Source organism: Quercus lobata, chromosome 5 (genome assembly GCF_001633185.2).
Source record: "Quercus lobata isolate SW786 chromosome 5, ValleyOak3.0 Primary Assembly, whole genome shotgun sequence".
Taxonomy (NCBI): Eukaryota; Viridiplantae; Streptophyta; class Magnoliopsida; order Fagales; family Fagaceae; genus Quercus; species Quercus lobata.
In genome coordinates, this window is record NC_044908.1 from 75,136,551 (window position 1) to 75,161,138 (window position 24,588).

General features: G+C 34.5%; 3 protein-coding genes across 3 annotated transcripts; all 3 read right to left on the reverse strand.

Annotated features, from left to right (window-relative positions):
• Positions 1 to 1,070: 1,070 nt before the first annotated feature.
• Positions 1,071 to 5,715, reverse strand: LOC115992811 (ubiquitin domain-containing protein 7SL RNA1-like). Its single transcript, XM_031117052.1, has 2 exons — positions 4,610 to 5,715; positions 1,071 to 1,146 (listed from the first exon to the last, which is right to left on the reverse strand). The coding sequence occupies exon 1, from the start codon at positions 5,456 to 5,458 to the stop codon at positions 4,610 to 4,612; it is 849 nt and encodes a 282-aa protein (XP_030972912.1). The 5' UTR covers positions 5,459 to 5,715; the 3' UTR covers positions 1,071 to 1,146.
• A 1,600-nt stretch (positions 5,716 to 7,315) lies between these two features.
• Positions 7,316 to 14,777, reverse strand: LOC115989732 (tyrosyl-DNA phosphodiesterase 1-like). Its single transcript, XM_031113565.1, has 16 exons — positions 14,597 to 14,777; positions 14,309 to 14,491; positions 13,981 to 14,196; positions 12,517 to 12,729; positions 12,198 to 12,258; positions 11,598 to 11,674; positions 11,243 to 11,500; positions 10,661 to 10,750; positions 10,373 to 10,507; positions 9,859 to 10,008; positions 8,895 to 8,998; positions 8,510 to 8,563; positions 8,338 to 8,428; positions 7,915 to 7,995; positions 7,642 to 7,792; positions 7,316 to 7,575 (listed from the first exon to the last, which is right to left on the reverse strand). The coding sequence occupies exons 1-16, from the start codon at positions 14,609 to 14,611 to the stop codon at positions 7,478 to 7,480; spliced, it is 1,977 nt and encodes a 658-aa protein (XP_030969425.1). The 5' UTR covers positions 14,612 to 14,777; the 3' UTR covers positions 7,316 to 7,477.
• An 824-nt stretch (positions 14,778 to 15,601) lies between these two features.
• On the reverse strand, positions 15,602 to 20,122 carry LOC115989733 (chaperone protein dnaJ 50-like). Its single transcript, XM_031113566.1, has 10 exons — positions 19,915 to 20,122; positions 19,749 to 19,811; positions 19,601 to 19,667; positions 19,445 to 19,504; positions 18,121 to 18,171; positions 17,922 to 18,002; positions 17,357 to 17,469; positions 17,019 to 17,136; positions 16,690 to 16,816; positions 15,602 to 16,211 (listed from the first exon to the last, which is right to left on the reverse strand). Exons 1-10 carry the CDS (start codon positions 20,028 to 20,030, stop codon positions 16,108 to 16,110), a joined length of 900 nt encoding a protein of 299 aa, XP_030969426.1. The 5' UTR covers positions 20,031 to 20,122; the 3' UTR covers positions 15,602 to 16,107.
• Between the last annotated feature and the right edge of the window lie 4,466 nt (positions 20,123 to 24,588).

Sequence of the window (24,588 nt, forward strand, 5' to 3'; positions counted from 1 at the left end):
CAGATGGAGAAACCAAATGAGATGAGGAAGGGTGAGGAAGATCATCAAAAGAAAGAGGAGAAGTGTAGGGCAAAGGAAAAGGCAAATTAGTATTGGAAGAAGAAGATGAAATAGATTTGTAGAAGGGAAAAATAGACTCATGAAAAACATCCCTACTGATGAAGGTAGTATGAGTGTGAAAATCAAAAACTTTATAACCTTTGACATTAAAAGGATAACCAATGAATACACACCTCCTAGACCTAGGATCAAATTTGGACCTAGTATTGGCAATAGTGGATGCAAAGCACTCACATCCAAAAACCCTTAAATGATAATAAGATGGAGGTTTGTGAAAAGAAGTTCAAAAGGGGTTTTATTATTTGACAAGAGAGAGGGCATCCTATTTATCAAATATGCAGCAGTAAGCACACACTCACCCCAAAAAGGAATAGGTAAGTTGGATTGAAACTATAATGCTCTAGCAATTGAGAGAAGATGTTGATGTTTCCTCTCCACAACAGAGTTTTGTTGTGGAGTATAGACACAACTGTGTTGATGAACAATGCCATTAGATGCAAAAAAATCTAGTATGTTGAATTCTAAAGCATTATCAGTCCTTATTTGTTTAATTTTGACATTGAATTGAGTAAGAACCATGGTATGAAAAGAAACATTAAGAGACCTCACATCAGATTTAGACTTCATTAAGTAAATCTAGGTAGCTCTAGTTGTATCATCAACAATAGTCAAGAAATACTTGTAACCATCTAAGGTAGGAGTAGAGTATGGACCCCAAACATCCATATGAAGTAAATCAAAAGCAAAAGTACTGAGATTATTATTGAAAGGAAATGGCAAACGTTTTTGCTTAGCCAAAGGACAAACTCCACAAGTATTATTACAAGAATTCTTTAGAAAAGGAAAAATATGACCTAGAGCTTGCAACCTAGAATCTGATGGATGCCCTAATCTGCTATGCCAAAGAAAGGAAAGTGTACTGGTAGAAGTTGTAGCTGAGAAAGAATTGAACGCTGTGCTCAGATTGTGATTTGCTAAAAAATCATCAAGAGAGGTTGAAGAATACTATTGAATGCCACCAGATTGTAACAGGTATAAACCATCATTTGCTTGTCCCACTCCAATTGTTCTCCAGCAGGTAAGGTCCTAGATGAAGCAAAAATAAGGCAGCAAGGTAGAGACTTAGTTATGGTGCTAACAGATAGAAGATTAAAGGTGAAAGATGGCACACATAAGACATTATGAAGAGTAAGGGCAGATGATAGAGTAATGGTTCCAATATGTGTAACAGAAGTAGTTTCACCATTAGGCAATTCAACTACAGACTGAGGAATAGCAGTAATAGAAGACAAAAGATTCACTGAACAAACAATGTGATCAGTTGCTCCAGTATCAATAACCCAAGTGTCAGAAGTATAAGCCCTTTTGTTAAAAACCTTTGCAAAAAAATAGAATGGGAAAAATCCATACATGCCATTGCAGAAGTAGAAGAAGATGGTACACATGTTAAAGAATCATCCTTGCCTTGAACATTCTTGCCTTGAACAGTAGAGACAAGAGGGGAACAAGGACTAATCAATGCGAGAAGCTGCTGACACTACTCTGGAGTAAAGGCTGTATTGTTGGGACTTGGGCTAGACACCAACTCTTGTGGCTGAATGACTGAGACCTGATGAGCCATTGAAGGCTTGTTCTTGAATTTAAAGCCAGGTGGAAAGCCATGTAATCTATAACATTTCTCTACTATATGGCCAATCTTACCACAATGTGTACAAATAAGTTTATGCTTGCCCTTACCACTAGAATTAGCATCAAAATTTTGCATCTTTGCAACCAAAGCAGTTGAATCAACCTTTACACCAGATTGATTAATAACTGATCTCTGCATTTCTTCTTGAATCAACAAAGCATAAACTTTGCTAACAGAAGGAAAAGGATCCATGAGCAAGACTTGACTTCTTACTTGTGAAAAAGAGTCATTTAATCCCATCAAAAACTTCATCACTGACTCTCTGACTTGGAGATCACTAAGCTTCTTATTCACAATGCATACACATTTTCCACATGTACATGAAGGAAATGGACTGTAACTTTGCAATTGGTCCCAAAGCACTTTTAATTGAGTAAAGAAATCAGTTACAGAAACTTCACCTTGGTGTAGGTCTACAATTTTCTTTTGAAGATTGTAGATTCTTGGTCCATTACTCTGAGCAAATCTATTCCTCAAATCAGTCCAGATCTCCAAAGCCGTGTCTTCATAGATGATACTTGCTTGAAGTTTTGGTGACACTGAATTGGTTAACCAAGTTCCAACCATATTGTCACATCTGATCCAAGCTTGAACAACTGAAGGAGTAGATACCAATGGAGATGATAAGGTGAGAGAACCATCAATGAAACCCAATCTGTTCTTGGTGAGTAAAGCTTTCCTCACAGCTGGAGCCTATGTTGAGTAGTTCTCTCTACCAATCAAAGGCTATGTAACAAGAACTGTACTCGGACTCTCTACATGATGCAAGAACAAGGGATTGTCCATTGGTGAATCTTGTGAAGACGAAGATGTAGCATTCTCTAATGCAGTAGAACTCTGAGTTGCAGCGGAAGCCATTGTTGTCAATGAAGGATTTTCTTAGAGAAAGGAAGTAATTTTCTCATAGAAAATTGAGAGAAAGTATGAACCCTAGATTTTGGGAACTTGCTCTGATACCATATTAGAGAATTGGGAAAAATACTTCTTAATCTATTATTAGAAAACACAGCTGTACATCTTATATATTGTACAAAGCAAAGAAAAAATAACCACCCAACCTTTACACGTGTGAACAGTAACTAACTCACTAACTATTAAATACAAAACTACATGCAGTTCTACTCCTTAAACTACTAGCCGTTTTCCTCTGTTTTCAATTATGCAGATTCACTTGGTCTTGCTTCCATCAAGGTGTGATTTGTTCCTTGCTCCTCATGCTTGTCAATCTTCTTCTCTATATTCTGATATATTGACGGGTCAAGATAATCCTAGCACAAATAACACTTTTAAGGTTCCCACTCTAGGCTTGATTGATTAACAGTCTTGTACACAATAATTGAATGGTTGGATTTGGATTGGTCTTATACAAAAATGAATACATATGTGTCTTGAATTGGGAAAATATACCAAGTATCCAACCTATTGTCTCTTGCCTTGGTCACACACCCCCGTTCCAATGAAAACTAATTGTTGTGGGTTTCGAATTGGGGCCGAAATGGCATAATACGAAGACAGTGAAACATTTTGGGTGAGTTTGGTTCGACTCTTTTATTTTGAGCTTTTTGAAAAAGTGAATTTTTTATTGCTATTCAAGAGATACAATGCAAAAATACACTTAAGACTGAAAAGCACAATTTCAAAATTTTATCAAATGCTTAAAAATAGCGATTTGAAATTACCAACGTGATTTTGGCCTAAAAAGCTCTAACCAAATGGACACTTCTAGTTCCATGTTTTTCTAATATTTATACTAAGCATCAAAAATTTCATATTTTTACTATAATCTTGCATTTTTTTTTTTTTTTATCTATTAGTATTTTTCTATATAATTTCAATGATTAGATTTAATTTCCATATATAATATGTAATTATGTATAGTATAGTTTGAATAAACGAAAATAAATTCATTTTAACTTAGAATAAAATACATGAGATAATACATACTTTTCTTTTTAGCTAATTGAATGAAGCTCATCTCCTTCATTAACTTGTTGTGTATTTTTATTGCAATCACAACTAAAAATTGATTTGAAATCAATCAACTATAATGGTAAAAGTGGTGATAGAAGTATTTCCTTCTTTTATGGGAAGAAGTATTTCTTGTATCACATTATCATTTATATCACATCATCATTTATGTGAATAACATATTTAACAAAATGATTTTAAGCATCTGAGTTATGTATTTCATTGACCAAAATAATTTGCAAATAATTTCTTTTTTTGCAAAAAATAAAAATAAAAATAAAAATTCAAATGATTTTGTTAACTGTTTATATGATAATGAATATGCGACAAATGATTCATAGAAAAAGAAAATAATATGAAGAGAAATGGATTACATGGAATAATGTACTCAAAACTTATTGTCTTACTAATAACAAATGATTGGATGGCATATTTAGTGGTTACTCACAGTTATTATGAAAAGTACACAAATAATGCAATGAGTCAATGAACAATGTCTTGGAAAAATACTTGAAACCAAATCAAAATCTTCTACATAATATGTTCTAAAGTTGAAGAAACAAATAAAAACGGAAATAGGCATTATAAACGCAAAGAATTATGTAACTCAACTTATATTTTGGTGTTTTCAATAGACAACCAACAAAAATTAAAATAGACATTATAAACGTAAAGAACCATATACCTCAACTTGTATTTCGGTGTTTTCAATAGTCTATTTTAGAATTGAAGAAACAAACAAAATCACAAATAGACATGATAAAAGTAAAGAACTATCTACCTCAACTTGTATTTCGGTGCTTTCAACACAGATCAAAATCCCTATCTCCTAACTATCACATTCCCAAGAAATTATTCTAGCACACAGCATTAGAGCAAGAAAAAACATACTTACGAACCACCAGTGACACTCCCATTGAAGACCTCTATTGTGTCACCTTGCCCAACATGGTGCCACCGAAAGGACCTATCATCATCCATCACATTCTGCTTGTAAATGAAGAAATAACCCTCTTGTGGAAGACTAAACTGTAGCTTCTCTTGCAACTTCTGCAGCTCCTTCCTCAATTCCCCAACATTATCCGATGCATTCATCTCCACCGGAATCTTCTTCGTCCCGCATTTCGGCAATACCAGCAGCTTCAATTTCTTGGACCCCAACAACGTCGTTGGCCCCAGCCCCGGCCCCGGCCCCGGCCCTGGCGACGGTGACAATGCTGCCATTGCAGCCGGTGAAGCTGCTGTTGGTGAAGGCCTAAAACTGACATCAATATCCGAATTCTCCGAAATCTCGCATTCACATAAAGACCTGTGGTCTTGTAACTCCGCACCACTCGAATGAATCATCAAACGGTTAACTGGGACAGCCTCCATTTCTTGAATCTTTTCCTTCAACTTTCCAACCGTGTCGGTTACCTCCATTTCTAGAGGAACGTGCATTTTGTACGTGGGGATTTTCACGTTGAGCTGGATTTTCTTGGAGAGGGATGATGAGTTCTCGGCAGATTTGTCAGATTCCGAGGCGGCGATCATGAGTTGAATGTGCGAGTTTTGGAGGATTTCGGTGTGTTCAACGTTGAGGTCGTCTTTGAGGACATTGCCATTGAAGATTAAGGTTTGTTTGGACACGGGTATGCCTTGGTATTTTTTGACCTTTTCTTTGATCTCTAAGATAGTATCAAAGAAACCCACTTCAATAGAGAATGATCTTCCTCTTTGGGGCTCAAAATTCACATCCATTGTTTGACTAGAAAGAAAGAGAGATCATGAAATAAAGATAGGTATAGGTGGGTTTGTTTTGTGGATTTGTGAAAATGCAATGTAAATGTAGATAATGGAATTTGTTGTAATTGGAGTCTGTTACGGTTCTGTTACATGCAAATAGCTGAGGTAGTTAATTTGCTATATATATATACAAAAGATTTTAGCTCGTATAAATAGGGATTGTAGGTGGATTTAGGCTTTTAGCTCCTCATTTCTGTTGTGTACTTTGTAACTATTCTCTTAGGAAATAATGCACAGAATTCTCCTTCGATTTTCTCTCTTTTTCTGTTTCAGTAAAATCTTCGTGATAGTTAGTTTTGATTCCCCTTTCAGTAATAGTATCTGATATTGTCTCTAACTAAGAGCCGAGATGCATGCTGATTCTCATTTAATTCACATGCTGATTCATCTCATCTAATGGAGGCATTGCACATGCTGATATTGTCTCTAGGGACCTATGAGTTTCAGAAAAAATTTTATCATTCATTTTTGTTTTAGAATCAGAAAAATTGATAACTTGATGCAGTGCTAGATATATAATATATTGAGTGGCCACTTTGGTTTTGTATTTTTTGCATAAAAAACACAATAGCATTTTGTAAACGCATATTTTAGTGCTTGGTAAGTTTTCAAAATCGCACTTAATGACCCCACCATTTGATTTTACGCATTTTTGGGTTGCACCCTTCAAGCTACAATTGCAAAACACACTTATAAAAACAAGTTTTCGAAATGCCCAAAAACATAAAGCTTAATCAAACTAATTTTGAATTGGGAGCTTGAAGCTAATAGTGAGGATACAAAGGCTACATTCGCTACCATGGGCATGAAGGTATGCTTCCAAGGCTGCAAAGACGTCAATTAATTTTTGCATAATTAGATAACTAGGGTTGATCAAGGGTCGATCAAGCTTATTAGGTTTAGTGTCAACCTACGGATAGACTGTGATCGACCATGGTCATATGGAAGTTATTAACCAATCCGGTAATAGCTTAAATCGATGGTACAATACTGAAATCTATGGATCGCCTCGATCAATAGCAATTGATGGTCCAATACAAAAATCTATGGATCGTCTTGAAATGCTACTGATCTAGGTGGCATCTTGACGAGAGAGCTAGAGATTTGGGTGGTATCACCATGAGATGATGGAGATCCCAAGATCTCTATTGAAGCTCATACAAAGATCAAGCCAAACAAGAACGATGGCATGACAATGACGGGGAATGCCTGGTATTGGGAAATGCTCTTTAGACAGGTTAAGTTTGTTGAACTTCCATATGGAGAAGTCCATATTCAACCTGATATGATTGGGTATTGTTGATTTTAACTCATTGTTGACCAAAACAACTTTCGGAGCCGGCAGATTTTAGATTGGGTGGCTCCGAGTCAGAGAAGTGCGGGTGTGGTTGATCAGCCATATGAGGAACAAGTAACTAGCCTTCCTAACTAGAAAAGCTCATCAAATCAAACATAATTTTCGTTCATGCTCATATGGCAAACCAAGCCAATCATTGTGGGTTCTTTGTCAGTAATACAACCACAACAAACCAACTAGTCACTTAATCCACTTCTATCCTATTGTATCGGGCAATTTGACATTAGTTTTCCTGATAGTAGCGGACATATAATAGAAATACCCTGGGAATTTTAAACCACACATAAGGACCTCTGCATTTTCTACAATAAAGCATCCACGTTTCATTGACCACACCTTACTGAGAACTTAGACAAGACCTAAGTGTATTCTGTTGAGATCACTTGTATTTTTCAAAATAACTCTGACCAAGTTTTGCAGCTCACAAATCATTTTCTTATATGCTCATATGGATCTATGCATCAAATCATGTTTTTAAAATATTCAAAAATATTCATCTAATACAGTGCAAAGGCATGCAGCTAGACCACATTTAATATTCACAGTAAAGAAAATATGTGAAGAAAAATAAGAGCACCCAGTAATGAAGGAATTTTAGTATATATACATTAAGAATGTCAGGAATCCTGGAAAGTATAAAGCTGGACTTGTCGTGGCCAAACTTGACCATAAACATCTTTCTTGGTATATCGCCGATCCCAAGACCAGGGTACATCTGCAGAGGAAATAAAGTTGGATGAGACCCGCATAAGCACAGCAATGGCTGAGGGGCAGAGCATACCTTCAGAAGTATATGGTTGAGGAGGGAGTTCGTAAGGCACAGGTAATGGAATTACATCAGATGAAGAGTCTGAATTTCTGCTTCCTTGCCAAGTCAGAGTCACTAGTTTCGTTCTCCGTACTTCAGAATTTTCTAATGATCTGCATTTATCCTGAAACTCACAGAAATTTTCTTTTGGCCATGTTTCTTCTTTCAATAATCATCTAAATGTAATACGATATGTTTAAATATTCAGATGACTAAAAGACTCACAAGCCAGGATATAGCCATTACCTCCTTTATATCCCCATTACTTGTACAAGAAAATCCAGAACCATATCTTTCAAAAGAAGATGGCAAAAATAGCACTCCCAGCTGAAAGTATCACACACAGGAAACCATAGAATTACAATGTCAACCCTTCAGTTGGAGCAAAGAGTAGGAAAAGATTCAATGATTTGTTATATAAACATTTTTTAAAAGCTTTGGCCCAAGGGGGAAGGGAAGATTTGAACTGGTGACTTCTACTTCATGAGGTGTGTTTTCTAGCCGATCGTGCTATCCCGTGGGATTATGAGTTGTAATATAAACATTAATTCAAAGATAAACAGATTGGGACAGGTGAGTTTTAAAATGAAGTTGTTCATATTCAGTATAAACTTTACATGTGTAGATCAAAACTAATATTTCAGATAGTGATATTATTGATATACATGCCTCATAAGAACGGATCATCAACTGAGAATTATTTTTCTGGAGAGCTCCCCAGGCAGCTTTGCTAAGATTTGATGAAGTCAACAATAACCAACTGTTGCAGAAAACTATAGGTTCACAGTTGATGCTCAAATATAAAAACAGGCACAAAAATAGGCATAACATGAACTCTTACGCGAGTTTCTGACCATTATACCGGGTGAATGTCTTTATATGTGGCATTGCACGACTGGAACATTGAAAAGAATGATTATAAGTTAGTCATTAAAAATACTTCAAAGAAAAAAAAAATTAGTGAGGGCTAATGTTTTCTAATACAAAGTAGGAACATTAAATACTATGAGTTGTTGTGCCAGATAATAGAACATATCTAAGATAACAAAAATGAAAAAATGATTTTGTTTTTTTGTTATCATTTTAGTAAATGTGTATGAATAACAGAATACAAGTTAGTACAGCAATTGACAAAAGTTTCATTCTACTACACTTTCAATTAAAAAATACAACCTTAATTAGCATTTTGATGGTCTGAACTGTCTCTAGTGATGAGATATACATACCAGCGACCAGTGTGGCTTGCCTTCCACTTTGCCCAATACTTCTTCAAGAATTCTTTCTCCACGTTCTTTAGTGGACTTGGAATGGCATTGCCAGCTGCATAACCCTGGGAAAGAAGGAAAGAACAAAATAAATAAATAAAACCACACTCAAAAGTATTAAAATGTAAGCAGTGGATAGATAGAATAATCTAATATGGATTGCATACTCTCAAATTGACATGAGAAACTAGAGGCTGCTTCATTTCTACTCGGCAGCTATTTCTTGAAATGAAATTGTCAACTCAAGTCAACTTGACTCGGTCTTTGTGAGTTCATTAATTGGTCTTCTTTACACATGATCAAATCATCTCAAGCGACTATTCCTCATCTTTTCATCAATAAGAGTCACCCCATCTTTAAATGAATTTCATCATTTCATATCATATCTTTTCTTCTATTTATCCATCTTAATATTCTCATTCTAGCTAATATTTCATTTCAAGGACATGTTGCTTCTTTGCTACTACATCTTTAAACTGTGGTCTGAAACCAATTCACTGTCGTTTTTGGGTAAATAACACAACTTGCAATATTACTAAAGGGAGACGAATCACTAAAAAAAAAAAAAAAAATTCAGAGTTTTTTGGCTTAAACGGGTTCATCACCTCACTTACATTTCTGTGTCAGCATCCTAGGATGGTTTTATAAGATTTTACTAAAACTTTAATGACCAGTTACTTTTATCTATGGTCAACCCTTACCTCCACTAAGGAAGTTGTTTTAACATTTCAGAATTGATTTTCATAAAGGTGTCAAGTCTTTTAGCTATAAGCATGACACCTGCTACCTAAAAAGCCGAGTCAATCAAATGATCAACAATAGCCAATGTCCAAAACCTGGTAAAGTTTGAGGAAGACAACTATAATCTGGCAAGCATTTCAAGGTACGGTCAAAAGATCTGCCAGAAAGACCTACTCAGTAGTACCTCTAAAGAGCATCTGACATCTTCCACAGTGGGCCATATAATACGTGGTTGTCCAAGACCAAGAGGTGTTTTATCTTCTGAGAAGCCTGATGACATTGAATAAGTCAGCTCAGCCAGCCACTTCTCATCCAAAGAACCAAGGGAAGAGAACTGCAGTGACACAGTACAATCAGAAAAATTCCTCAAAAAATGGATGACATTCATGATGCTAAGCTTTTCAATTGTGAAAGATACATTCCAGAAACCAATCACCACTATTACTCCATAACATTTTTGAAAGATCCATTGCAAATATTATGCACGTAAAAGTTCAGCAGAAGAGGATAGAATGAAAATACCAGGTCCAGATAGAACAGCATAATACAGAGAGAAACCAAATGAAAGAAAACTTTTAGATAAAAGGAATGATATATTATTTTATTTCTTCACCTACTAACAGAAAGCAATTAGCATTTACATCCACCATCAACTACCATTTGACCATCATACCAGTCAAAAAGATTTCCAACTATACCTGATAAGCCAGTGGGGAATTTTTAAAATTGTTATCAAAAGTACATTCCTGGAGAACAGTTCGTAGCTTCATATGACCCCACTTCTTCAAATTGGTACCAGTATGATATCCAGGGACAGAAGCAATCAATCTGACCTGAAAATTGTTCAAGTAGTTTCATATGTCCCCCATTTTATGGCATGCTACACACATATAGACACTATTCTAACATTATATCCTCCTAACAGAATTGAATGCCTTTTAAGAAAAGGAAAAAAACTGTCAAACTAAGGGAAAGAAAAATAATACCGCTGCATCACTATAATCAAACTTCTTGAAGAAAGCTGGATTGATATTGAAGTTTCCAAGTGCTGGTAATTTAACAGAGAATTCAGGCCACTACAAACAGTCAACCAAAAGAAAAAAGCAAGGTTATTATGGTTAATCTAAATAGTGGCATATATAAAGGGTATAAAATTTGAAGCAACAAAAATCTCAATCAAGCTCCATTTATCCACAATCTCTCACAGGTGAGCCTACATTCCGAATCCATGGGTTAGTAGGGGAAAAAAATAAAATTAAAAAAGTAAAAGTGCTTAGCTAAGCAACAAGTTTTTGAAAGTGCATAAGCTGAGATCAGTAACAAGTACAATCCCCAAAGCAAGAAATCAATGAAAGTTCAAGCAATCAGAAGAAAGCTGAACACTTCAAACAGTTAAGATATATTAAAAAAAATGCCCATGATGTAGGCATATAAAAAGGGGTTCATGGCATCACTTCCAGGGCAATATTACCTAATACAACTGGAGAAATATTACAACATTTGATCAAGAAAGCAAACACAGCCATTAGGACTACATCTTCCACATAACATGCTTCATGTATCTTTACCTTCAAGGCACTGAGATAATCAATCAAGTCATTTTCAAATCCACATCTTTTGCTTGGACTATTTTGAACTTTCCAGGGGAAATCTTGCATCCACAAACCTTGGCTTTTGTTGTTCCAATCTACATATATTAAATTTGCTGTATGTACAATAATCCTCACTCCCCGAGGATATACAAGAAGCATGGCCTTCGAATGGTGTGTCCCAAATGAAATAGGTAAGGGGGGTTTATGCAGAATCCAATTTGCCGGCTTCTTTCTCTAAACAACAGTCAAAATTACTAATATTACTGTCCATGTCCCCAAATTAAACCTTCAATGTATAATAGAAATTGGCATTAATAGAACAAAGGAAAACCTTCATGTGATCCAATGTGCCATCACCTTCCCCATGAAGAACCAACACGTGAGGGGTTTTTGCAAGTGTTGGACATGCTACATCAAGAAAAGGAATCCAATAATAATAATAAGGCATCACTATATAAAGTTAAGAATGCATCAATTTCAAGCAAATCGCAAGCTGATGACTATAGGTCATGCCAACGATAAAAAAGGAACTATACCCATAATGGCATAATGATTTAAAATACTGCACAAAGAACGGATGACATTCGAAAATGCAATTAAAGCATCACATTAATTCAAAGAATCGAGGATTTAAAAGAAAAGATCATTCATAATATTGGCAATACATCCATTAAGACAATGTAACAAGCAGTGAGAAACCCAAAGAAGCAGAACAAATACTAATAAAAAATTCATAAACAGCATGAGAAAGTAACTGCAGCAATCTTTGAACATAAAAATGCACTCATTATTTCCATATTCAACTTATATGAATTTATATACCTACTTCTCAACAGGTTTTTGCTAGTCAAAGATGTTGAACCCATCCAGCTCATACAGAGAGGAAGTTGGAACTAAACCAAGGGTGAGAACCAAAGTGAATAGAACTCACCTGGTAACAACCAATCAATGTCTACCATATAATTTGAAACGATTGCAACGAGAACATCCCCCTACCAAAAATACAAGCAATTAAATGATTAAAACAAAGAAAAATAAGCAATTTAACAATCAGCTAGTCCATAGCTCCATTTCTCCTACACTCCATATAATGAATATCCCAATCTTATAGACAATCTATTATGTCTTTTAAAGTGTTACAAGTAAGTGAGTAACATCAATCTCAAAAGACAATAATAACATTAAACATAATAAAGTTTACAGAATAAATCAGGGCAAGAATGCATCATTAAAATTTACTGTGCTAATACCTGAATCACATCCCCAATAGAAACACAAGAGGTATTTGACCAAGCTGGCAGCTCTCTCACTCGCAAAAGTCGAAATGTCCAAGGTAACTTGTCATTAGAAACACGAAAATTACGGATAGCCTCCTCCCTACTCTCTCCCTTAGAATTGTACTTCCCATAATTTTCAACCTCCACGCCACTCCCTTGTCCTAAGCTTTTCTTTTTCACCTCATCCTATACAAATCAGATTAAACAGTAAAATGAAGCAAGAACTTTCCCATAACAGAGTTCAACCTGTTAACCATTTTTTTCTTAACATACAAAGCAAATGAATACCAAAGCATGAACTAAATGCATGTATCAAACAAAACAAATGTTAGAATATCAATATATGTCAGGCTATTACCATAAATAATGTAGACCATGATTTACTGTAGTTTTGTAAAACCATGGGCTACAATGGTTTTAGGATTACCATACTAAGCCTATTGTATATTAACAACTAATTCTTTGTCCCAAAATTTTTGGGGTTGGCTATAGATACTCAACATATTAGTCAAGATCGGCCATATGTATTCTTTTCCATCATTTTATTCTATCCAAATCATACTCTTTGTTACTTCCTTAATTGACATGTCTATTTTTATTACTTTTACTACTGTTATTTGTGGTCTTCCTCTTCCTTTTTTTTCTTTTTTTTCGTTCCCTCAACTTGAAGCAACTCATTTCTTCACACTAGTTCATTAATTGCTCTCCATTGAACATGAAGAAACCATCTCAAGTGACTCTCCTCATCTTTTCATCAATGGGGGCCACCCCTATCTTTAAGGGAATTTCCTCATTTTTAAACTTATCTTTTTGTATATTTCCACTTATTCATCTCAACATTCTCATTTAATCTACACTCATTTTATGAATATGTTAATTCTTAACGGTCCAACATTCACTAACATAGAGCATAGTTGGTCTAATAACAATATTATAAAATTTTCCCTTTAAATTAATAGGTATTATAAGTTAACACAATACTCCTGATACACTTCTCAACTTCATCCATCATTCTCTCATTTTATGATTCAAATCCTATTTAATCTCCCCATCTTTATGAATTATTGATTCAAGATATCGAAAGCTTTCGCTCTTTGGTACCTCTTGTCCATTGAGTTTTATAGCCCCTTCATCTTTGTTTTTACTGTTACTAAACTAACATTTTATGTACTCAATTTGGCCCTACTTAATCAAAAACCTTTAGATTCTAGAGTATCTGGCATTATATCATTTGGAATACTAAGCCTATTGTATTCCTATTCAAATGACATATCCATCATTGGGTTCATTGTAACACACAATTCAACATAGTATTGGGCTTTCCATGGTAGACTAATTCTCTTGCTTCAGCTCTCTCTATATCATTTCATTTTTTTTCCTCTTTCTATTTTAAAGACAAAATTTTTAAACAGAAAAAACAAATTTAACGACACCCACCTGTGACTTTGTTGTCAAAGCTACATTGTCAAATGTTTGACGCGACCTCTTTAAACTTGGTTCCTCTCCTTTGTCACCAGCCCATGTCACATACTTGAAAAAATGATGCCCAGGAATAAGCTCCACAACATCACCATCAACAATGGTAGTGCTTTCTTGAGAATACAGCTTCTTTCTCTTATTCCCAGAATTAACCACAATGGGATTCGAACCCTCCTACAAAATAAACCCACACAATGCATGAATCATAAGTTTTTGGAGATGGGTTTTTAGGGGTTAGTTAGTTAGTTAGTTAGCAAGTTAGTTAATTAGTTAGTTAGTTAGTTACCACAAACAAATTGGCAGAAGCGGTGGTGGAAACGGTTACAGTGAGGTGCTTGCGGCTGAGCCTCTTGTCTGAAATGGGAACATTGTGGCGGCCAATGACATTTGGGCCTTTGGAGAGAGAGAGCTTTGGGATTGAAGTGTCTTCTTGGTCTAGATTTTGAGTTAGCGGAACCAAATATCCAATCTATAAAACAAGAATATAAATAAAAAGGAAATGTTGAATGAGATAGATAGATAGATAGATAATATGGTATTAGTTGTTGAAATTGAAAGAAGAAAAGAGAAGGACCTGAGATTGAGGCATTGATGACGACGATGATGATGATGATGATGATGATTTGGTTACATGAGAGCGAGCAAAGACAATGGAACAAGAAAGGGTTTTGGAAATTGGAAAAGTGTTAGACTGAGTAGAGAATTTCAAGAATCCAGGAAGGAGCAGATGACTCTGCACATAATAAGACTTACTCCACTATACGCACCGTTTTCATGATTTCTTTTCTTCTCTTTTTCTTTTTCCTTATTTTATTTTATTTTTATTTTTGATAACCACCAATTTTATAACAGCAAAAATGGCTTTTAAGCCTAACAGCAAGTTTAACAAGAGTGTGGGCTTCAAAATTAAGATTTTTTCTAATCCAACTAAACTTGCCTCGGAAAAAAATTTGCTTAATTCAAGAAAATTACAAATAATAGTACTAATAAACAATGGACTAGTTCACCACTGTCAATCCAGACTTTAACATCACCTTCTATGACAGCATTAATCCAATTCTCCCTAACAATAAGTTGTAAAGCCCAAAGAAAGGCAAGTGCTTATGCTTAGATTTTTGAACACTTCACTAAAACCGTCTCTTGCCACGACAACTTTTGGTTGTGTATTGTGTTATCAATACGTACAACGTATTGCCAATTTCCAATCTCATCCTCGCATTTTTTATATGTTTGGTACGATTAAAAATGCAAGTTAATATAAATTAGACCCTCTTTTTCTTCACAAACCAACAGTAGAAATTTTTTTTCTAAGAATTTGTTCAGATCAATTGCTTTCTCACTTAATTTATCGCGCAGTAGGATTGATGGCTCCCTGATAAACCAAAATTGAGATACAACAAAAGTGTAGTTAAAACCTTAAAAGGTAACGAAATCCCAGTTTAAATCTTCCCAACCCAAAATTGAGATACAACACAAGTGCGGTTAAAAGGTGTAACAAAATCCAGGTTCAAATTTCCCCACCCCAATTATCAATATATCCAAAAATAGAATAAGGCACCACCATAATAAAAGCTGGAAGGAAATCCGGAATGCAGAATGCCAATTTTGAGATCAATACAATGTCGCTTTATTTTAGCCAGTACAATAAATTTAGACGTTCCTGTCAAAATAAATAAATGGTTTTCGAGTTCTACAAACTGCTTATGGGTCTCCTCTCTTCCTTCTAAAATTACTTGAGAAATTATTAGTTTGGGGGGTCATAGATATAAAAAACAAAAACAACAACAAAAACCAAAAAAATCCCTAAGGCCTCCGAGATAAGACCAGTCTGAAAAACTCTACTTCAAGGCCTATAGTATTGACCCACAAACCAATCATATAAGCTCACCTCTAGAGTCTAGACTTCGTATTTCAAGGCATACACACGTTGCTAATTTGGTGGTTTGCAACAATGATCCTACTCTTGCCATTTTCCTATAAACCAACCCACGGTTCTCATATCTTAGTACAGTTGTGGATGATTTTGTATAGGTTTTACTTCTATCAAAATTGTGTCATGAGTATTATATAAGGCCTCAAAATCTTTCATCGTCTGCGCTTTGATTCTTTCCGCATCTCAGACATGTAGCTCTCCAAGTTGGGCTTCTCCCATAAACGTCTATGAACAAGATCTTCCTTTGTGGCATCATCTAATAAATACACCAAGTATTAATTAGTAATACACTTTTAACAAGATCAAATAATGATAATAATAATACTCTTTTTTAACTTATGAGGAACCTCTAGACCACACAAGTGCAGGAGTTTTAGCATGCATGAAGTCTGGAAATTCCAACTCTTAACCATTTCCATAAATAGAATGCAAAGGTTTTGATTAGTTTAGCAACCTTCCAAAAGCTGTGTGGCCAAAAGCTCAGTGTGTATGGTCAAAGGAAAACAAATGATAGATGGTATAGAAGTTTGATAAATTCATCTAATTGTGGTATAGAAGTTTGATAAATTCATCTAATTGTATGATATAACCATGAGATCTTGTAATTGAGTTTTTAGTCCTATGCCCAGCAAAGAATGTAATGCATTATATGATCTAAAAATCAAGCTCCACCATCTAACCCAACAATATTCACCTGATCCATTATAAGGTTAAATGAATTAAATTCAACTTACCAACAGTTTTCCACGCATCAAGAGAAGCTCCAAGGGATCTTTGTGTCAAGTAGGAGGCATCTTCCCAAGAATATGGAGCTTTCTTCACCTTGTATCTCCAGAACCAACAACCTGACCATAATAATAGCTGGATTGGATAATAAAAAAAAAAGTAGTCATCAGTATTCATGTTCCGTAACTCTTAGGCTAAGATCAGCATCAAGTCAAATACTAATTGCAGAAACACCACCAGAGAAATAGATCAACAAGAAAATATAGCCATCATCATTATGCTTGAATAATACACAATCAGAGTTGCTGATATTTTTGAATGACAACATTGGCACAACCTTTCCAATAGTGTAAGGTAGAAGTACAAAACGGACACCAACAAGCTCCCAGACCGAGGGCATTTCAGCTCCTTTTATCTGCAGATCAAGTTCTTTACTGAAATCTTCTTCCAATTTCCTGCTATAAGAACAAAACTCACCTTGTTTTAACCATAGTTTGAAAATTATAGAATGGAAAGCCCAATAATAGGGATTAGCCAAAAAAGTAATTCTAAAAAAGGAGCGTGGGAGAGTTTGAAAGGATAAAGTGTCCACATTGATGGACAATTGTCAATACAAGAAAATGACATCTATGGAATCATATATGACAGACAAAAAGCTTTTAAAATAGTTCATACTTGCTCATCTGCTTGTTACTCTTCTTCTTATTTGTTGTTCCTCCACTGCGTTCAAGTTCCAAGGCTCGTAATTTATTTTTGTAAGCAGGCGTCTTCTTGACCATTTCAATAGCCTAGAACAAGAACTAGAAGAGTTATGTACTAGAATATCAGAGGACTACTCTGAGCCTTTTCTATGAGATATTATTAAATATGAAAAAACATTGGAGAAATCCAAGCAAATATCCTGCAGTATAGGAAATGTTCTTATTCTACAGGCTTAAAATAAATAAATAAATAAATAAATAAAATAAAATAAAAAGATTCTAGTCCAAATGGTGACCATCACCACTGCTAGCAGTATAGTTCAGTACAGACAAGAAAAAAAGCTTTTGTAGAACTCTAGACAAATAACATCATCCTTGTATTACAATGTAATGATGTATTAACTTCAGATTAGTTCAAGTTTTGTTAGCAATACTAGCCTATCAACATTCATCAAACCCATCAAACAATCTCACATTAAGATGCATATGATATAATGTTTCAATACTTTCTTTTTTTAATACTTGATATATCACAGTACCTGATTATACCTTGTCCACTGGTTGAGATACTGAAATGCTGAGAGAACTAGAAGAAGGCCAATAAGGACAGCACGAGTATCCTAGCAAGTGGATGCATAAACCAATTTGAGGATAATTTGAATGAATTGTAAACCTTAATCTCTCTTAAACCAGGCAGAACACTCAGATACCAAAAGAATAAATAAAGAAAGTACTCACTGTTTTGTGACCATAGTATGCCTGATAGTAACGAGCTGTATTGTAAAATACCTGAAAATAAAAAACGATGACAGTTATAGTTTTTTACATAAATATGTAAACTTCAATAATTCTAATATTCTAATTGTGGGAAACTCGAACTGTTCATGCACACTACAAGTTGAGAGGAAGATAGATGCTTATACAGTGGACATCTTTGATAACCAGAAAACAATTTGTACCATAAATAGTCTTTGACAAACCAAAGTGACTTACTACAAAAGTCTACACAAAATTGTAAGCCAACAGACAACACATTGTGTCAGTTCCTTGACTAATTTTAAGACGACCATTGCATCACACAGATTTTCAATTAACTCATAGAGAAAGAGAGACATGTTAATTAGGGAGAAGTTCTAATGCTAAATTAAGTATGCCAACTCCCTTACACTTCAGCAATTTTTAAGGCTCATCTAGCAGCCATTTATAAGATTATACCTTAAGTACCATTGACCTCCATGGACAGAGTATGATCACACTAAGCTACGGACTACATATATGACTAAGTAAATCAACCCCTATGCTGAAAGTCTATATACGACCTATCCCCAATGTTGCAGGAATAATTCAATTGATTTCTCAGGCTTTATTATTCATAGCTCCGTTCACAATCCAATTCACAAAATGACCTAGCACCTGGAGCAGAACCACTTATAAATGGGTTCCAATACTAGAAAATTACCACTAAATTTTCCTATAATTTTCAAAAGATGTATGGTTGAGCCCCCCCAAACTTCTCAAATTTTAGCTTTTTACCCCTAAATTTACATAAACTTTTCAAAAGAAATATGGTTAGCCCTCCAAATTCTTCATATTTTTTGTATGACACTATTAAATTGGTTCAATTTTATATTTGTTATAATTTTGGTCCCCAATTCATAAAATTCTAGTTCCGCCCCTGCCTAGCACACAGTTGTTCCCAAGTATTCAACAACAATGCCTACCAAAACATGCAATTCTATCGCTAAGTTGCTTACTAAGACAATGCGATCTGCACCAATGCACCTAATTCTACTGATCTTCCAGAGTTATCATTCATAAGAACCAAGCATGCAATTCTACATCCCGATTCACAAAACAACCTCGCACCCAATTCATTCCTAAGGCGAATTTCACAACTTCCTAAGGAGACAAGTTGTGATTAACGCAACATCGCTTTCACTAACACAACCTCGCCATGGATACCACTTTTATTGTATACCAAATGCTAACAACATTATGGTCTATTTCAGCATTACAAAACTAAGTAAATTTCCAATTTTTTTTTTTTTTTTTTATGTATTACCTCCTCAGGATGTTCAATTGCATAATCGTATTGGGCTCGCGTATCCTCGTCCTTCAAAATCTACAACAGTGAATCAAAAAAAACAAGTTTCAGCATTTACAATCTAGATTACAAATTCAAAGAGCAATCAACAAATCATCCAAGATCCAAAATTACCTCATATGCATTGGCAATTTTCACAAACAGCTTCTTCGATTCCGGATCGGGGTTCTTATCCGGGTGACTGAATTTTAAACCACAAAAATATATAAATTTTTTTTAACAAAAATTAAAATTTTACAGAATGAAATTAATGGAAACTCACTGTTTGAGTGATAGCTTATAGTAAGCTTTCTTGATTTCCGAAGCATTAGCACTCTGCGTAACCCTACATACAGGCGAAGATTAGGTTAGTAAGGAAGTAAAATCGAGAAAATGGGAGGGGTAAATTGGGAAACAGAGAGGAGAATTTTTGCAGTTGGAGCTCTGACCCGAGGAGATCATAGCAATCGTCTTCGTCGCAGTAGATCGCAGTCGATGGAGAAATGAGAAGAGAAAACAGAATCACGGCTGAAACCACCGCGCACCACCGGATCGCTGCCGCCATTGCTTTTTTCTTTTTTTCTTTTTCTTTTTTTGGGTTCGGAAGCAGAGACTCTATGGAGTCGAATGCTTCCGTTATATTAGACTTTGGAAAGTTTGGACAATCTAATTTAAAACGAAATATTCTGCTTACCACGTGCAAGACCCTTAGATTTTGGATTAAATAAAATAAATAAGCAAATACTATATAAAAGGGCATTTCGGTAATCTTCCCTTAGCTCCATGAGCAGAAAAAATTATGGATAAAATTTAGCTACAAAATTAATTGTAGTTTTAGACGACAAACTCACTCAATATCTTTTTATTGGAGATGAATTTTGACAAATTCACCATTGGATTATATTTTCTTTTTATATCTTCCATGTTTGCAAAATTTCAAGAAAATTAAAGATTAATAGCTATGTCATCAATAAATTTTTAAATTGTAAGTTTTTGTAATTTAAAATTATGCATGAAATATAAGATTATAGATTATATAGTAAATAATATTCGATTGACACAAAAATTGACATGTGTATTAAGAGCATAAAGAACATGTAATTCAACGGTTAGATTTTCAAAATATGCAATAATATTTATTTTATTGAGTGAGTTTATAGTCTAAGGTTACAACCAATATTGTAGCTAAACTTTGTCCAAAAATTATTAGCTCCATTGGAGGACTGTAGAGACTAGAGATGGTCTTCACTGGTCTTCCTAACTAATAAAACATTGTTATTCATGTAAATGTGACATCACTTTGATGAATTTTTTTTTTTTTTTTTTTTGCTAATTAGGAAGTTAACTCACACATTTGCATAAGTGACGTGATTTTATTAATTGAGAAGACCACCTCAACAGTCCTCTATGTTGACCTAATAATTTCTCTCATGGGTATGGATGGTCTTTTGTGAGGCTCATATGTCAGTGAGAGGAGGAAGCATCATTCTCCATGCTCCAAGAGTACCTAAGAATTACTCAAGTGAGAAAGGTCTCATATGAAAATTTCTATCATGAGTAGCCTTGCAAATATGCTTGGAATTTTTAATTCTCTCAAAAAAAAATTTGAAGACAATCAAGCTAAATGTATTGTTGTATTTTGATATTTTTAATTCTCTTAAAATAGATGTATATGACTTTATTTTTGGAAAACAAAATATTTTGTTAAAAAGATTTACTTATATATTTTTATAACCTTAAGACTTAAATGCACCTAAAATTAATGACTTTTATATCACAAAATATCAATATTAAAGGAAAATAAATGAGGCAACAATAAATGAAAAGTAAAATTTGGAGTTACACGAAAACTCTCATCACCTGTTGAATATTTTTTTTCTTTTTTCCTCACTTATCAAGTTTTTGAACATCCTGCAAATGGGGTTGGGAACTTTTTTCTTTTGGGGGGGAACTTGTACAAACCTATGAGCCCATCCAAAACACTAACTTTTTTTTTTGCTGAATGAGCCCATGCAAAACACAGTGTACATGGGCCTAAAAACACACATGAAACTCCCTCATAAGTCATATGACATTATATCTATTGAATAAGTTGTGTTTTTTTGGCCATTGCTAATTTCACCAAGAAAAAAATGCCAACTTGATCTCAATTCTCAACTGTTGCTTTTTTTGTGACCACGCACATTTAGCAAGTCCAGTAGGCATCATTCCCTTTATAGACAAACCAAAACAAATCAGGTCAACTAGATTACCTCAATTTCTATAGGACAAATAAATCTGTTGAATCTATCAAAAAGCTACTACTACCAGCTACGGCTACCACCTACAAAAGAACCTTAAAATTAACTGCAACCCACTGCACAACACCTAAAAATCGTCTCTCACAAGCCAATCATTCTCACAAGTTACCTTCTTTGAATTTTGGGACATAAAAGGGCATAGGGCAAAGCAAAGAGGGGGAGAAAGGAAACACATCCTGCTTGGAGAATGATCTGGTCAACTAAAAAACTCAACACACCCACTTCACTTAGAGAGAGATGGGTCCATTTGGTAAGAGATTTCTAGTAACGTTGTTTAAATTTTGTGGAAATACATGTGAGTAAAAAAACAGGTGGAAATACGTGTTGTAATGTACCAAACCGGGCCTTAAACACACATTTTCTCTAATTTAGCATATTCTAAAGTGACACCAAAGTGATTTTCACTCAGCAACACTCTCCAAGTGCCCTTTCTCTCCTTCTCTCACCAATCTCTTGTCATCTCCCTTATTTCACTTATTATCCCACAACAAGCAATTTGGTGTTTATTATCTTCATTGTATTTTCCCACTTGTTATCATAAAACGTGACAGGGGGGCTAAGATTTGTTCATAGTTGCCAATTGACACGAGGCTTGACTTATTGCACAAGCCTCATAACTGTTTTGGCTAATAGAGAAATATGGGACACTTGCAACAAAGATAAGTTTATTTTTATCTTATTCTCTTTGTATCTTTTTCCTTTTACTAGTTGCAAACCTGCTCAATGCAGATAAAAAAATTGATAATTTGTTTATTTGTTAAGAGAAAAATAAAAATAGTAGATGAGACTTATAAATGTTAGAATCAAACCCTTCTTAAAATGATGTGATTACTTTCTAATAAAGTATAGTTTTTTTAATGAAAAATATATTAGATTTTCTAAAATAAGTTTTTTCAAGGAAACATAATACATTTTACATTCAATTATTCTGTAAGACAAGATTTTTGTAAATAATGTAATGTATAGTTGAAATTTGTTTCTAGTACTCTTTACAAATAGTTCATTCTCTATATGTCTTAAATAACCTAAAGAGAAAGCAAATATATAAGTAAATTCATCACTTATATTAGAAGAAAAAAATCAAGACTTTAATAACATAAGAAAAGTTAATTTTACCAATAACCTATCAACATTACGTAAGCTAAGAATATGATATAATTGTCAATGAAACTACTCCTCTTTGTACACAAACTTCTCATCCCAAAGCATCACTGAATTGGTTCAAATGGATCAAATAAGACTGAAGTGAACCTAAATGGACTAAAATGGGTTGAAATGGACCGATTGGACCGAATGGGACCAAAATGGACCAAATGGACTAAAATAGACCAAAATGCTATGCTAATGAAGCTCAATAGAAATGTAACAACAATTAATGGCATGCTTCAGCTTTTAGATATATATTATGTAGATATATCATTTCACATCTCCGTATGATGTTGCTTAATACATTTATTGGCATGGATCTAATATTGAATATATTAACTTGAACATTGACAAATATATATTCATTTAATCTTGTTACATATATTTGCTTTGCCTTACTAAACATATTTCTTTATCTCAATTTCTATGTTGTATAGGCACAATCATTAGAACATGAAAAACAATCTTTTTCTTTTTGAAGTTTATGCCTCCGTCACTTATTACTCTGTCTTTTTTCTAGGATGGAACACAATAGTAGCACCCAATGGGCAACCTATTGGAGTGAATATCATATTTCACTACTCGAAGAAAACCCAAAATAATAATAATAATAATAATAATTTATCAAAATGCGACTCAAATTATAAACCTCAAGTAAAGAACATTAAAACTAATGATACTATAAATCTTGCAATATTTTTTACAATGGTTGAATTAATAGGATATGCTTTTACTTTTAATCTAAGATAAAAATTTTACTCTAATCTAATTTAAAAGTATAAATATGTGTGAAACCCTTTCCTATAAACTTAAACTTTGATTATTGCCTTCCTACTCTACAAAAACTTATATAAAAGAATCATCATGCCAAGAATGTATGATGGAAGGAGCTTGGAAACCTTTAAAAGCCTCTAGGGATAATATAGGAATCTCCCATCTATTTTTTGCGGACGACTTAATCCTCTTTGCCAAAGTAGATGATGATGCATGTGAAGCCATCTTGGAAGTACTAGATGAGTTTTGTGAAGAGTCGGGTCAAAAAGTTAGTGTAGAGAAGTCAAGAATTTATTTTTCCCCCAATATGCAAGCTGAAACAAAAAGAGAAGTCTGCTCAAAACTGGGAATACAAGCTACAACCAATATTGGGAATTACCTAGGGTTTTCGATAAAGCATAAAGGGGTCCCAAGGAATAGGCTAAACTTTATAATTGAGAGGGTAATGAATAAGCTGGCTGGTTGGAAGGCAAGATTCTTATCCTTTGCAGGAAGGTCTGTTTTGGTGAAGTCGGTCATGTCATCCATCCCTAACTATGTAATGCAGGCTGCCACCCTCCTTTCTCATCTTTGTGAAAAATTAGACAAAATTAATCGAGATTTTTTATGGGGTTCAACCAGTGAAAAGCGAAGGCTACATTTGGTGGGCTGGAGCAAGATTATTAGGCCAAAGGAGGAGGGAGGTCTTGGGATTCAATCTTCTAGAGCTAAGAATTTGGCTTTATTAGCTAAGCTAAACTGGAGAATGTATCAGGAAAAAGAAAGCTTATGGGCTAAAGTGATCTTAAGGAAGTATTGTTCGATTGAGAGAAGGAGAGCTAGAGACCCGGATAAGTTGCCAGCTTCTCCAAATTGGAGAGCTATTAAGGCTAGTTTTCAAACATTTAATGATGGAATTTGTTG

Bases quoted from the DNA above. Each gene is read 5' to 3' on its own strand.
- LOC115989733 (XM_031113566.1), bottom strand. From the start codon at position 20,030: ATGGCGGCAGCGATCCGGTGGTGCGCGGTGGTTTCAGCCGTGATTCTG. The intron at 19,668-19,748 runs GTGAGTTTCCAT...TTTAAAATTCAG, and splicing joins TATAAGCTATCACTCAAACA to TCACCCGGATAAGAACCCCG. The intron at 17,137-17,356 runs GTATGAACTATT...TTCTTATAGCAG, and splicing joins AGTAACAAGCAGATGAGCAA to GAAATTGGAAGAAGATTTCA.
- LOC115992811 (XM_031117052.1), bottom strand. From the start codon at position 5,458: ATGGATGTGAATTTTGAGCCCCAAAGAGGAAGATCATTCTCTATTGAA.
- LOC115989732 (XM_031113565.1), bottom strand. The intron at 11,501-11,597 runs GTTTTCCTTTGT...ACTGTTGTTTAG, and splicing joins GCACATTGGATCACATGAAG to AGAAAGAAGCCGGCAAATTG. The intron at 8,564-8,894 runs GTATGTATATCT...TCAATGTTCCAG, and splicing joins GCAAGCCACACTGGTCGCTG to TCGTGCAATGCCACATATAA.